The 14,326-nt window shown below is 50.0% G+C and overlaps 1 protein-coding gene across 1 annotated transcript; it reads right to left on the bottom strand.

Moving 5' to 3' along the window:
- Window positions 1–6,611: 6,611 nt before the first annotated feature.
- On the bottom strand, window positions 6,612–10,586 carry Arl4c (ADP ribosylation factor like GTPase 4C). Its single transcript, XM_052193075.1, has one exon. The coding sequence runs from the start codon at window positions 10,113–10,115 to the stop codon at window positions 9,537–9,539; it is 579 nt and encodes a 192-aa protein (XP_052049035.1). The 5' UTR covers window positions 10,116–10,586; the 3' UTR covers window positions 6,612–9,536.
- Between the last annotated feature and the right edge of the window lie 3,740 nt (window positions 10,587–14,326).

Here is a 14,326-nt window from a genome sequence, read left to right as displayed (position 1 = left end):
GGGTGTGCTCCAAGTGAAGTCCATGTTTCCTGACATATTGGTGACCAGGTGCTGGTGTGTGTGTGTGTGTGTGTGTGTCTGTGCTCATGTGTGTGTGTGTGTGTGTGTGTGTGTGTATGTTGGGGGGGGGCATGATCTCAGTCTCCTTCTGAGGCTGGCAGCATGGTGGTTAGGCCAGAGCTGCATAGGCTAGTACTATTCACCCATCTCAGGATATCTTCAGGCAGCCAAAATTAAATATGTTGGGAAGCACTTGTGGGCTGCAACTCCATGGCAGAGAGAGAGAGAGAGAGAGACAGAGAGAGAGACAGAGAGAGAGAGACAGAGAGAGAGACAGAGAGAGACAGAGACAGAGATAGAGTCAGAGAGAGAGAGAGAAACAGACAGAGAGAGACAGACAGAGAGACAGAGACAGAGACAGAGACAGAGTCAGAGAGAGAGAGAAAGAGAGAAACAGAGACAGAGAGAGACAGAGAGACAGAGACAGAGGCAAAGGGGCTTTCCTGGAAGGCTGCAGTGTCGGCCCACTCAAGACTCCTGGGTTCCACACCTGAGGTTACAGCAGGAGGGTGGGGACTGGGAAAGGCATCAAACTTAGATTAGATTTCTTAAAAAAGAGACCAAGTGACAAACTACAAACCTCTTCATAGCAGGACTATATGCAAGGGACAGAGCATACGCCAGAAAAGATCTCCAAATACAGAGCACCGACATAGGCATGTATGCATAGACAGCCCATAGAGGCTCACTGCACAGACATAGGCATGCATGCATAGACGGCCTGTACAGGCTCACTGCACAGACATAGGCATGCATGCATAGACGGCCCATACAGGCTCACTGCACAGACATAGGCATGCATGCATAGACGGCCCATAGAGGCTCACTGCACAGACATAGACATGCATGCATAGACGGCCCATACAGGCTCACTGCACAGACATAGGCATGCATGCATAGACGGCCCATAGAGGCTCACTGCACAGACATAGGCATGCATGCATAGACGGCCCATACAGGCTCACTGCACAGACATAGACATGCATGCATAGACGGCCCATAGAGGCTCACTGCACAGACATAGACATGCATGCATAGACGGCCCATACAGGCTCACTGCACAGACATAGACATGCATGCATAGACGGCCCGTACAGGCTCACTGCGCAGACATAGGCATGCATGCATAGACGGCCCATACAGGCTCACTGCACAGACATAGGCATGCATGCATAGACGGCCCATAGAGGCTCACTGCACAGACATAGACATGCATGCATAGACGGCCCGTACAGGCTCACTGCACAGACATAGACATGCATGCATAGACGGCCCGTACAGGCTCACTGCGCAGACATAGGCATGCATGCATAGACGGCCCATACAGGCTCACTGCACAGACATAGGCATGCATGCATAGACGGCCCATAGAGGCTCACTGCACAGACATAGGCATGCATGCATAGACGGCCCGTACAGGCTCACTGCACAGACATAGACATGCATGCATAGACGGCCCGTACAGGCTCACTGCTCCCTTGGCCGAGGCTCAGCAGAACTCCCAGCCTTCCCAGCCTTCTAGCGCATTCCCACTCTCGAGAGTGTTTCTTTCTCAATAAGCATCTCTGTTTCTACCATTACCTGTATGTCCTTGGTCACAAGGTGAGGTTGTACCTGAAGGGGCCATACCTCCAAAGGATCCCCTGAACACTAACAACAGATGGGTGGGTGGGTAGGAAATGGGGGTGGGGAGCAGTAGGACTTGGAGCCAGCAGTTGGGGCCCCTGTGCTGATCCTGGATTCCAGGAGTGCTGTCTATTGTGGGGACCCAGAGAAGGACAGGGGAGATGGAAGAGGAGCACAGGTCAGCACAGAGACTTCTGAGGACTCCATGATGAGCTGGAGTACTTCCCATAAAGTTTAGAGCATTGTGCTTTTAGGGAACAAAGTGCCCCTGGCTTATGATAAGACAGGTGACTGGATCTTTGATACAATGAAAGGTGTCTCACACTGGATTCGGTGTCTTGTTTGATAGTTTAGGCCTGACTCACCAGCTAGAGTGACAGCAATCTGAGGTCAAGAATGGGGACAGAGAAGTCATCCTGGCACCTCTGCCCAGAAGGGTGTCCCCGAAATAGTGGGCGTCACCGTGTTTGTGAGTGATATTTTAAGCACCAATTTTTTAAAAAAAACGTAATGGATGCATCATCCCAGCACAGTTCAAATGACACAGCGAAGCAAACTGTCATTTTGTTAACAATGGATGCAAACCTGTATTTATGAAAGAGGCTGTTAAAACCATCATGGCTATGGTGACTTCTAAATTATACATGGAAATGGTTTGAGTTTGCGTGAGTCGCTGGCAGTTGAAATTAATTGCATGTGCAGTTAGCATTCAAGGAAATGAAAACAGTCCTGAGGAGTCACCTGAAAGAATGGAGATTATACAAATGACACAGAGAGAGAGGCTGACTTCCCAATAGTCTCTACACGGGCACTCCAGCTATAGGATGGCTCCTAGAGACTCACAGGAGAGATGGTTCCACATGGGTAGCTCCCTGCCTCATTCTTTCACTGAGTCAACAGTCTTCCTTCCCTTTTTTTTTTTTAAGATTTATTTTTACTTTTAAACTTTATATGTACGGGTGCCGTGTCTGTGTGTGTGTGTGTGTGTGTGTGTGTGTGTGTGTGTGTGCATGCCCAAGAGAACTAGAAGAGGGTACTAGACTCCTGGAGTTGGAGCTGTAGGTTTCGAGCTGCCCAGTGGGGTGTTGAGAAGTGAACTTGAGTCCTCTGCAAGAACACAGAGTGCGATCATTCTCTGAGTGGTCTCTCTGACCTTCACCTATTCATTTTCTGATCGGTGATCATGAGACAAAACATTGAGGCTACCATGAGAAAGCAGAGATTCGGCAGAGGAGGGTCAGTCAGTACAAGGGAATTACGAGGGCTGTCCCTTTCCCACCGCTGCATTTGCCTTGTGGAAGGGAAGCAAGGCCATAGCTTTATCTTAGTGGATAATTAAAACAATCCCTGGGCTGGTCAGGAAGGGATCAGGAGTTCTGAGGAGGATCACCACACATCCCCAAGTACTGACGCATTACCAGGCCTGGTGACCACCGACAGCTTATAAGCTTCCTGGAAGAAGCAGGGGAGAGTCCTTGACACAACTTCTGAATAGAACACTCAGACTTGCTCCAGGGTAGACCCTGACGCAAGGACTGTCTTCCTCTGATGTGATTTGTGTCCGTTAAGAAGGAAAAGCAGGTACTTGGTCTGGGGCCCAGCTGTGGCCATCATCCTGGGAAGGGCTAAAGGTGGTCCTCCTGGACCTTGGGTATCATCACTCCTTTACTCCTGCTTCTCCTTGGGAGCCCCCACTTTCTTGTACTTCAGAGTCTTCCCGGTGTAAGAGCAGCAGGTGTGCGGAGCCTGGGAGGCTGCCGGGTAGAAGGAACCCAGGGTCTGAGCTGGGCCCATCCTACGAGACTGATCTCAAAGCATACAGCCCAGATTTCTCCATGCTTTAGCTTCTCAACTTGTGGGTGCAGGTCCAGTTAGCTAGGCCCCTGAGACACCCAGCTAGCACAGTCAACATTCCATCAGGGTAACAACGACCCTCCTGATGTTCGGACAAACCACACTGCGCTGAAGGCTGCCATGATGGCCTTGACTCTGACAGACAAATACAAATGTTCTTGCCCCGCCCCAGCTCTACCTTGTGTTATAACCCACCTGAAAAACTCCCTTGCTTCAGTTCTTTCTTTGGTACTGTATTCTCATGGGGTACAGCTTTTTCCCAGAACCATTGGAAGATAGCTCTGCTGAATGCACAGTCCATTCGCTCTTGCTTCTAAACTCGGAGAAACAGCTTGTTGTTTCTTCTGAAACCCCTGACTTACAAGGTCCTCTTAGACACTGAGAAGCTCCCTGCTCTTGGTTTCAGAGCTGACAAGAAGCAAATTCACAAAGTGCCCCACCAATCCGTGACCACTGGAAACTGAGAGAGAAGTAAACACAGGGGAACCCAGCAAACCAGGCAAGAAATTCCCCCGTGGGTCCAGATTCATGGCCTGCTCTCTCCCTGGCAGGTGGGAGATGAGTCACAGGCATGAGAGCCGTGGCAGATGCTAGCACACCCAGGCCGCTCTACAGGCTGCAGGGAAGCCGTGAGACCCAGAGCCGGGAAGCTCTGGGTTGCTCTCTTCTTAACCGGGTCACAGCCGAAGCCTGTATCTTCTGCTCTTGGTGACACAGAGGCACACTGTAATATTGCTAACAGGATTGTTCAAAACCTCAAGCCCATGGCTGAGTGCGGTGGTGAATACCTTTATTAGCATAACTTTCGGCAGGCAGAGACAATAGAATCCTATAATGTGAGTTCAAAGCCAGCCTGGGCTATGTAGAGAGACACTGTCTAAAAAAAAAAGAAGTCCCTGGAGCATAGAGGCAAGATGTCCATGATCTAGCAAACAGCAGGTCTTCCTTAGAAGTGAAGACTGTAGTATTCACAGAAAAGCTCAGGTGGGGAAACTCAGCAGAGGCCCGGACTAAATCATTGACTCAGCTGTCTGAGGTCAGGGACAGAACATCTGTGGTTTCCTTTCTGGAAAACACAGGGCAGACAATTGTCAGCTAAATATCACAGGTGACAGAGACTCCTTAAGAATCCATTCCAGGTCACAGTAATGTGAGTGAAGGGTTTCATTCTTCGCTTATTTTGACTTCCTTGTTTTTATTCTTATAGGGACAAAACAGCCCCCTAAGACCATTTTCAACTACTTTGTAAGTTCTGTCACTTAAAGCAGCATTTTCGGGTTTCTGGTGTAACCCAGCTTTGAATAATTATCGTCTGGAGTGATATACTTTCATTTTAACTTACCTATTTAAGGGGATAGCAAAAGCTTTGAGATGCCCGTTTTAACATTTATAACTAGAATGAATTAATGTGAGTGAAGTCATCTGACTAACATCTAGGGAATACTTACTCTGGGCTCAACCACGGGCTAAACATGAGCAAAGAGTAAATCTATCCATGGCCAGAAGGGACTCACAGCCAGCAGTGTGGGTTATGCTGGAAGAAAGGAGAGCACCAGCTTGCATCCCCTGTACCCATCCCAGCTTTGCACGACAAAGCCCTGGGATGGCTGGAGATGGTCAGCTGATTGTCTTCATTCCATGTTATGTCTGGGGCCAGCAGCCTGGCTATTGGCTGGTCCAGGATGCCCAGACGGATGGAGAAGACAGCCGGCCACAGGTTGGTGGAAAAAACCAGCAATCTGATGAGTTAATTACACTCCCCACATTGCAGTCAACGGGATTAGTAACAAAAAGCTCAGGGGCTGGGGAGAGGGCTCAGTGGGTGTGAGTACTTGGAACACAACCATGAACACCTGAGTTCAAATCCACACAATTCATGCAAGGAGCCAGGGATGGCTGAACACGACTGAAATTTAAGGGAACAAGATGAAGCATGACAAAACAGGACACCTGACATCTTCTGGGCACACGTGTGTACCTACCCACGCAGGTGCACATAACACACATACACTCCAAAACCAACAAACAACTTCCCAAAACAAACACAGAACCTCAAAGCTACTGAGCGCTTGCTCAGGACGTGTAGGTTCAGCACTTTAGCTGTATTAAGAGTTCATTTCCCAACAACTCTTTAAGCTTCCATCATCTTGTTTTACATACAAAGAAACCGAGACTTACAGCTCAGGGAAATTCAAGAAAATCTTGGGTCCTCAGGAACTCTAGTATCACACAGCTCAAGCTGGTGTTGAACCTGACCTGCAGCAGATAACCTTGAACTCTGGGTCATCCTGCCTTCATATCCCAAGTTTGATTACAATTGGGAACCACTCATGATCTACGTGGTACCGTGAATCGGATCCAGGGCTTCATGTATGCTACCTAAGCACCCAGCTGAGCTACATCCCCAACCTTCGAACCAGACCTGTTCTCATTCCGACTTGAAGCTATGAAGGCCTACCCACCCCTCCTCTGTAACTATTACGTTGTAGCTGAATGCCTACAAAGGGCTTTTGTATGCTCTCTATTGCACCTTCCAGAGCTCTCATTGAGTCCCACCCCAACCCTTGTTCTTCAAAACCTGAGCCAATTCTCAGCAACATCTATAGAGCATGGTGTCTTAGTGCATGTAGTATCCCCTGGAAAGGGCTCAAATCTCGGAGCTCTTCAGTGGGCTCAAAGGGGGCAGAGGAACAGGAGCAGCAGCCCTGAGCAGTGTTGTTTACTGCACTGTTGGTAGTACGAGGTTCCATAGTAGGGGACAGGTAAGAGTCTCGAAGTGTTTAATAATTCTGGATCATTTACATAACCAACAGTGCTGCAGACAGACAAGGGCAAGCCATGGGAGGAGGAGATGACCCAATAGACAGGCAATAGTCTGGGTAGGCAGGGTGGACCCAGACTTCAGCAAAGCCCACACCAGATGAGCGAGGCTCTGGAACCCACTGGAACCCACCAGACCCCAGATACCACCTTACACTCCACTCCCTGGCTCCAGAGAGGCTTGGGAAACGAACCAAGAAACAGAAACCTGGAAGAAAAAAAACAAAGCAACAGAAAAATGCCTCCAACTGTTTTGATTGTATAAATAGTTTATTTCTGTTCACAGCATCATATATGCATTATAAAAGGGGGGGATGGGATGGAAACAGAAGAGAACGGTGAAGACAGAATTACAAGGAAACCAAAACCGGAAGCCAGGGGTTCCAACACCATCAACAGAGTTGTGTGTGAAGCAAAAAGCTCTCAATCCAAACTGGTCTCCCCGTGTCTATCAGAAACCGTTCATTCCAAACCTCGCTTGGGGAGGCCGAATTCCTCTACGGGAACCCAAAGGGCAGAAGTGTCACTAGGTCTGGCTGGCATGTGATGGGAACTCCCCCATGGCACCGCCACAGTGATGTTCACTGGGCTACGGGTTGTCACAGATGAAATGGGCGTTTATTAGGTCAAACGTTACAGAAATCAACCGAGACTCTTTTTTTAACTATTTGCTGATACACCACAGGGCTTGACTTTACTGCACAACTACTAACAGTCAACTGCACCCTTAAGTATTGATAATGGTGAGGGATGGGGGGAGAAAAAACATCACAAAACCATCCCGAGCCGTTGTTCAAGCAGGCCAGGATCGACGCCGACCTGGAACGCAGGTATTGTGAGCACGGGAAAGCTACATTATTTGGCATATGCAATGTCACAAAATAAATATATTATTCTCTCCATATCGTGGAACTACCAAAATGTCAAAGTGCTTAAGAAATTGTGAAGAAAATAAAAAGAAGGTGGATTTTTTTTTTTTTTAATAATTCTATACAGAATCTTCAGACCATGGGACCAGCCCACAGAGAAGCCAATAATCCAGAGTTGCTGTGTAAACAGATCCTGCAGGCTGCTAACCACTGCTTAGCTCTGTATACAAAAAGACCAGTAAATTGGAGGGCTACCAAACACACAAGAAAGGAGCATGGGCCGCTAGATTTCAGCTTTAAAAACAATCTTCTAAAGGATCGGGTTTCAAGCAGGAAGCCATGATTTCTGCCTATGGTTCTTAAATTGACTCCCAGAGTGTCAAGGACAATAGCGAGGGCTCAGATTGTGACAAACTCCCAACCATCACTCACAACCATGGCTTCCTTTGCACAGCAATGTGTTGCCATGGAGGGAAACAAAAACTCCTACCCTAAAACATGGATTCAGAGGGGAAATTAAAAGTAAAGGAAGCAAAGTCAGTTGTAAATTTCTCTTTTGATACTGTGTTTCAAGATAAATGACAGCTTTTAACAAGCCAAGACTCACTCCTGATTATAAAGGATTTTTTTAAATTACCTTATTAAAAATATGTATGTATTCTTTCATTTTATCTATTTTCCAAAGCCTCTTTCAAGTAAACTGTGAAGTGCCTGAGTACCAGTGACCATGACGTCACAGCCCGCTTCCTCCCCTTCTCAAGCACTCATTGTTGTTTGCCTTAACCAAAGTGCTGGCTGGCTCACTCTGAGGCCAGGCCCTCTCCCACAGGGTGATTTCCAAAGGACTTCATCCTCCAGACCTTTCCTCTCTTCGATTCCATGCAAACGGGGTCAGCTTTTACAAGGTGGGGTTTTATTCTTCTGGTGAATGACATCAAATATTCTAACAACACATTTTGAGTAAAATACTGAAACCAGACAGGCTACAAAGACCCAGCTCAGAACTCTGAACATGTCTGCACTTGCAGTGCCAAGGGCCACAAAAGGGCAAAATCTTTTTCTCCTAAGGTGAAGATAATTTATTTGTGGACTGTTTTTTTTTTTTATAAAACAAACAAACAAACAAAAACCATGTCTGAAACCTATCACCACGTGGTTATTATCATCAGACCCCCTCCGCCTTGTTAAGAAAACCATTTTGCAATTTAGCACACATCTGTAGCTGGTGTGGTCCTCCAAACCAATCAGTAGGCTGAGAGATTTTTAAATTCCACCCAGAGGGTCCAGTTTTTATGCCAATTATGCAGTACCAACTGTACACACACACACACACACACACACACACACACACACACACACAGCATTAATGTCGAGAACCTCACCCTTTAGACACCTGTACTGCCACCACCTCCAATGATTTTCTGTTCTTCTTTGTTTTATTGGTCTCTTTATGGGAGAATGACCTGCACAAGGACAGGGAGGGCCTAGGCCATCTGGAAGAGGTCTCATCCCAGGCTGAAAAGCAGTTCTCAATAAAACCACACACCCCCACCCCTGGAAAGCAGCGTCTTCCAGGCCATTCCCAGCCAAGTCCAGAAGCACAGGCATCCTGGGCCTTCCAGCTGCCGCATGGTCCGAGGCAGTCCTCTGGATGGCCCCAAACCACCACCTCCTTTGGGCCCAGAGCAGGACAAACGAAATTGCAACAGGGACCTGCCCTGTGACATAAAATTACTCAGTTTCCACAGCTCCAGAATGAAAGGAGCGGTCCACCCCATCCCCCCATCAGTACACCCCAGTGCCTACCCGTTCCCTCTCGGGTATCCCCAGGGTTCTGTGTGAACTGCATACCTCAGGTAACTCACACGTGATCCCCCACCCCCGCAGTGGGGGCTGGGCAGCCTGAACTTCTGGCCCTGCTGGAGCAAGAAGAAATCGCTTTTGTCTCTCTGACATCCAAGCTTCCCACCTGGGGTCAGAGGGCACACCATGGGACCCTCGCGTCCTCTCGTCCATTCCCCACCAGTCCCCCCCATTCCACCCCACCCGTAGCTCAAGCATTATAGACAAAAGGTCCTCTGAGCTGGGGTGGGGGGTGGGGCAGGTGACAAGATAGGTGGTTATGCAGCCTCCACACGCGGCTTAAGTCTCCAAGTCCTGTATGTGGATACTGAGATTGTGTTTTGAAAATTCGAATCATCGCTTTGGTTCGTTGTCTTTGTTCGCGGGTTCCCTCAACCCAGACGTCCATTCATTCACTCACTGGCTTGCTCGCTCAGCCTCGCTCCAGATCGCTGCTCGAGTGCATTACCGCTTCTTCTTCTGCTTGAGAGACTTCCTGCGTTTCAGGATCATCTCATAGAGCTTGTCCATGCCCTCGGTGAGGCCCTCGCCGATGATGGCGCACGCCGGCTGGACATGGTAGGTGGTGGCCGGGATGAGCTCGTGCAGCGCCAGTTGCTTCTCAATCTCGGCCACCGGCAGCGACTTGGGCAGGTCCTGCTTGTTGGCGATGACCAGCAGCGGTGTGCCCTGGTTCTCGGCAAACTTGGTCACCTTGTGCAGCTCTGTCTTGGCCTCCTCCAGCCGGTCCACGTCAACCGAATCCACCACGTAGATGATGCCGTCCGTGCAGCGGCTGTAGGACTTCCACAGCGGCCGTAGCTTCTCCTGGCCGCCCACGTCCCAGAAGTGGCAGCTGATGCCCTTGGCAGTGCCGTTGCTCAGTTTGATCTTCTCGGTGTTGAAGCCGATGGTGGGCACCGTGTTCACGAACTCGTTGAACTTGAGCCGGTAGAGCACCGTGGTCTTGCCGGCCGAGTCCAAGCCCAGCATAACGATGTGCAGAGACTGGAAGGCCGAGATGTTGGAGGAGATGTTGCCCATGGCTCCTCGCTGCGGCGCCGGCCACTGCGGCTGCGGCGGGAGGGCGCCGCCCCCCGAGCACTCACAGGCCCGCTGCGGTCCGGCGCACCTGGGCCCCGCCCGTTGCTGGACCCGGTGGGGTCTCGGCGTCCCCGGGGCGCACGGCCAGGCGCGCTTAGGCTCGGAGGAGATCGCTCCTGGACCCGCCGGGTGCGTGCTCCGCGGGCATCTTCCTCCGGAGGCTTTGTCTCCCGCGCGGCCGCCACGGACAGACGCCGCGGTGTAGGATGTCTGCGCTCTGCGCACTAGCTAGGCTCAATCTGCGGCTCTCCCGCGCCGCGGCTCTGCAGCAACCTCGGGTCTCGGCGCACCTCGGAGCCGCTCTAGCTCCGGCTCCCCGGGAGCGCCGCGGAGGCGCAGGCGGGGCGCGGGCTTCCCTGGCGTCCGGGTTAGCGTAGCTGCCTGGCTGTCCCTGCAGTACTCGTACTCGCGCTGCCGCTCCCGCCGCCGCCACCAGCCTGCTGCGGCGGGAGAGCGCCGGCCCCGCCCCTCTAGTCCCGCCCACCAGCCACGCCCCTCGCCTGCCACGCCCCGCGGTCTCCCGGGGTCAGGCGGGGTCTTCCCGGTCGGTTGCTTCTTTTCGCGCGCTCCGGTCGTTCGAAACTCGCCCTGGCGACCCTTCCCGCCGGCCGCGCGCAGACTGTGGGCCTGGACGCGGACTCTTCCTCCCCAATCGGGTGACGCGTCTTTTAAAAATAGCTCCGGGCTCCGGAACACCCGCCCGGGGCCTAGCCCGCAGCTGGCCGGGCAAGGGCAGCGTCTGCAGAGGGCTGGGGCGGTGAGACTGCGGCACCGACGCAGGAGGGCGGAGGAGAGGAGCTGACCTCCTTGAGCCTGCTGCCGCCCACTCCTAATCCATTCCCACCGCGTGGTCTCACGCTCCTTGGTGCTCTACTCTCCTGGTCCGTAGTCCTCCTTGATGCGAATGCTGTCTTTCTTGCCCTAACTCTGGGGTGTGCCGAGGAGGCTCAGCTAAGACTACCTACCTAGATACTGCCTAGATAACGTTAGACAATTCTTTCTCAGACACCCATTTTGCCCCCCCTCTATGCTCGCCACCCCCCAATTTTGCTGACATCCCAGATACCAAGGCACCTTTTGTCATCATCCCACCTTGAGGACAAACCAGAAGACCTTGCTGAAGGGATGGGGTGAGGGTAGGGGATGGGGGAAGTCCAGATCACCTGACCAGGCTCCAGGAAAGCTGGGCCTTTAGACGACCCTTGATTGTGAACCTTGTGTCTTTAGCTTGGAGCTAGCTGGTGGTGTGATGAATCACAAATGCATATTTTCTGGGATCCATTTCGTGACTCCATTCAGTGGTTTTATTCTGCCTTGTAAAACGCAGCAAATGCATATTATTTCTGCATGTAGAGGGAGGTAGGGGGAGATTGTGAGTGACACAGATTTGATAATCTGTGCAGATGACCAGCCACGGGGCAAGTGGTTTACATTTGCGTAGGTCAGGCCTCTGGGTCAGAAAAGTTTGCAAATACAATTCAGGAAAAGAAAATAAAAATACTTATCATTGTAAAACTTAAAAATTATACACGTGTGCACGCACACACTCACACACACACAATGAACCTTCCTTTCTAATCCTAAATTATAATACATGATTTCATTTGTACTAAAGCCTGTGAGAGAAATCACACCTGTCCAGTTCCATCTTTTAATTCTCTCAACTCCAAATGCCACTCCAGGCTTCCACCAGCTGGGTTCAGGCCCAGGGAATGGTGAGGGATGTTAGTGTTGGCGAGGTCCCTCAGATTACCTGTCCACCTTGCTAGAAAAGGAAACCTAGGTCTGAGTGCTGGGACTCGCCAAGTGCAGACAGCCTGCCTAAGATCAGTGATGCACTGGTTCTGGGATGCCCTCCCTTGACAGGGGCCCAAAAATTTGTCTCAGATTAATCTCAAATTGGGTTGGCAAAAGGGTAAATATATTAATATACTCCTGGATACATGGAAACCATTTAGGATGAGGGTTTTCTCTTCTGGCATGGCTGGATCCTGAAGTTCACAACTAGGCACTAGACAAAATCCTCACCCACGCTCAGTTTCCCTCTGTGCCCATCCTCTTAGCTCCTGTGGTCTCACGTCCTTTTTGTCCAGAACCCAGAAGGAAAGCACCTCATCCAGTCACTTCAACAAAAGCTCAGAACACACATTCCTTTGACCTGCCTCGCCTGCTTCAAATCCAGCACTTTGACTGACATGGCTCCAGCCTAATATGTGGTGGTTCCCACAGAAGAATTCAGGGACCCAAAAAAGAAAGGCAGATAGGCAAAAAAGAAATGACTCGAGGGGCAGTGAACATGGCTCAGTGGGTGTCTGCAGCCAAGCATGGACTACTTGAGTTCCATCCCTGGGTCCTACATGTGGAAGGAGCGCAAAGAATCCCGGAAGTTGTCCTCTGACCTCCACATGCACCTGTTTGTGCATGTACACACACACACACACACACACACACACACACACACATACTAAATGTACTTTTTTAAAAATTAAAAGGCACTTAATCCAGTTTAGTTCACATCACGGCTCTACCTGGGAAGGCAGAATTTTGTGTTTGGGGAGGAAATCTCTCAGCTCTCTTGTAGGCATTTCCTAAAGAGAATCCCCATCTCCGGGATGAGTTTCTTCTTGCTCTGTCTTCTCTATCACAGGCAGGTGAGTGGCTACCTTGGGACTCTAATGTGTAGGCTAGGACTCAGTCATCTTGGAAGGGGATGGGCCAGAGTGGCACTTCTCAGTGAGGCTCTCACAAATGACTGCAGTGTGAGAGACTTTGGTGCCTCTTACTCCTGCCCCCAGGTGGGACTTGCTTTCACTTTAGAGGAGCTAGAAGGACAGTTTTGTTAAGATATGTCACTTGCCTACTTCCTACTGTTCTGATCACTGCCCACTGCCTCTTGGTCCTGTTTGCTGTCTTTCTTTGCATTTTGCACCTCATGGTGGCACTCAGCAGTTAAGGGCTGTCTGTTGTCCAGTACAAAGAAAGCAGATTAATAGACAGTGCTAGGGCCTCCCAGAAGAGAACCATTACACAGCCACGCTCCGTCTTTGAATAGCTGTGGCTCTACATTCTAATTTTGCTCACCGGACAATAAGTTGTGGGGTTTTTTGTTTTTGTTTTTTTGTTGTTGTTTTTTGTTTTTTGTTTTTTGTTTGCAGCTGATAATTTAACTCCTAACACATAAACATGCCATTTGGTTGAGGCAAGTGGGAATTTCCTTCAAATGTGGATTTCAACCAAAAGGCCCTGGAGTTGTGGGGAGGAAAAACAAACCAACCAACAAACAACTATTTATCAACCACGCCTGCCAGACACTCCAGACCCACCATGAGCCTCTTTTTTCCTCAAACATTCCTTAAGGTAGATATCCTGCGCCATGTTGACAGACAAGAAGGACTGTAGTCACTCCCCCACCGACCTGGAGTTTCCATCTCTGAAATGTACCTAACCCCTGCGGCACTTCTGAAGAGTAAGTGGGATCCCAAAGGTGTTTGACAGGGTGCCTGGCACACACTCAGCCGATAAACAGTGCCTTTGATATGAGCAAAGAAATCAGTGTTAAAGAACACATAGCCACTGGGGGGCTGGAGACATGGCTCAGAGGTTAAGAGCACTGACTGCTCTTCCGTGGGTCCAGAGTTCTGTTTCCAGTCCCCACATGGTGGCTTATAACCATCTATAATGAGATCTGGTGCCCTCTTCTGGCCTGCAGGCACGCATGCAGATAGAATGCTGTATACCTAATAAAAACAGCAAAAATCAAATCAAATAGAAAAGCACACACCCATTTCCATAGTGACGGTGCCCGCACCTGTGTATTTCCCCTGAGCGGACACTACTGGCTGCCCTGTGCCTCGTCTTCATTTTAATTAACCAGACCAAGACATTTCTCAAAGGACAGTGAGCCCCGTGCGGGGCCTGTGATATATTTTTCAAGAGCGGAGCTCATCAACAGACAAGCTATTTTTGCTCATCTCCTATCACGAGACTCTACACCCAAAGATGGATTCGGTTACTTCAAGTGAATGGAATGGAATAGCTCAGCAGAAACTTCGAAATCACATCCTATAAGATTCTTTTTCTCTCCTTTCAGGAGCTTAGAGCTATGTGTCACCAACTAAAGTAGCTCTCCAGTGAATCTAGCCTGGTTAATG

Source organism: Apodemus sylvaticus, chromosome 9 (assembly GCF_947179515.1).
Source record: "Apodemus sylvaticus chromosome 9, mApoSyl1.1, whole genome shotgun sequence".
Lineage (NCBI taxonomy): Eukaryota > Metazoa > Chordata > Mammalia > Rodentia > Muridae > Apodemus > Apodemus sylvaticus.
The sequence above is the reverse complement of the archived record's forward strand: the minus strand, read 5'-3'. Positions and strand labels throughout refer to the sequence as shown.

Bases quoted from the DNA above. Each gene is read 5' to 3' on its own strand.
- Arl4c (XM_052193075.1), bottom strand. From the start codon at position 10,115: ATGGGCAACATCTCCTCCAACATCTCGGCCTTCCAGTCTCTGCACATC.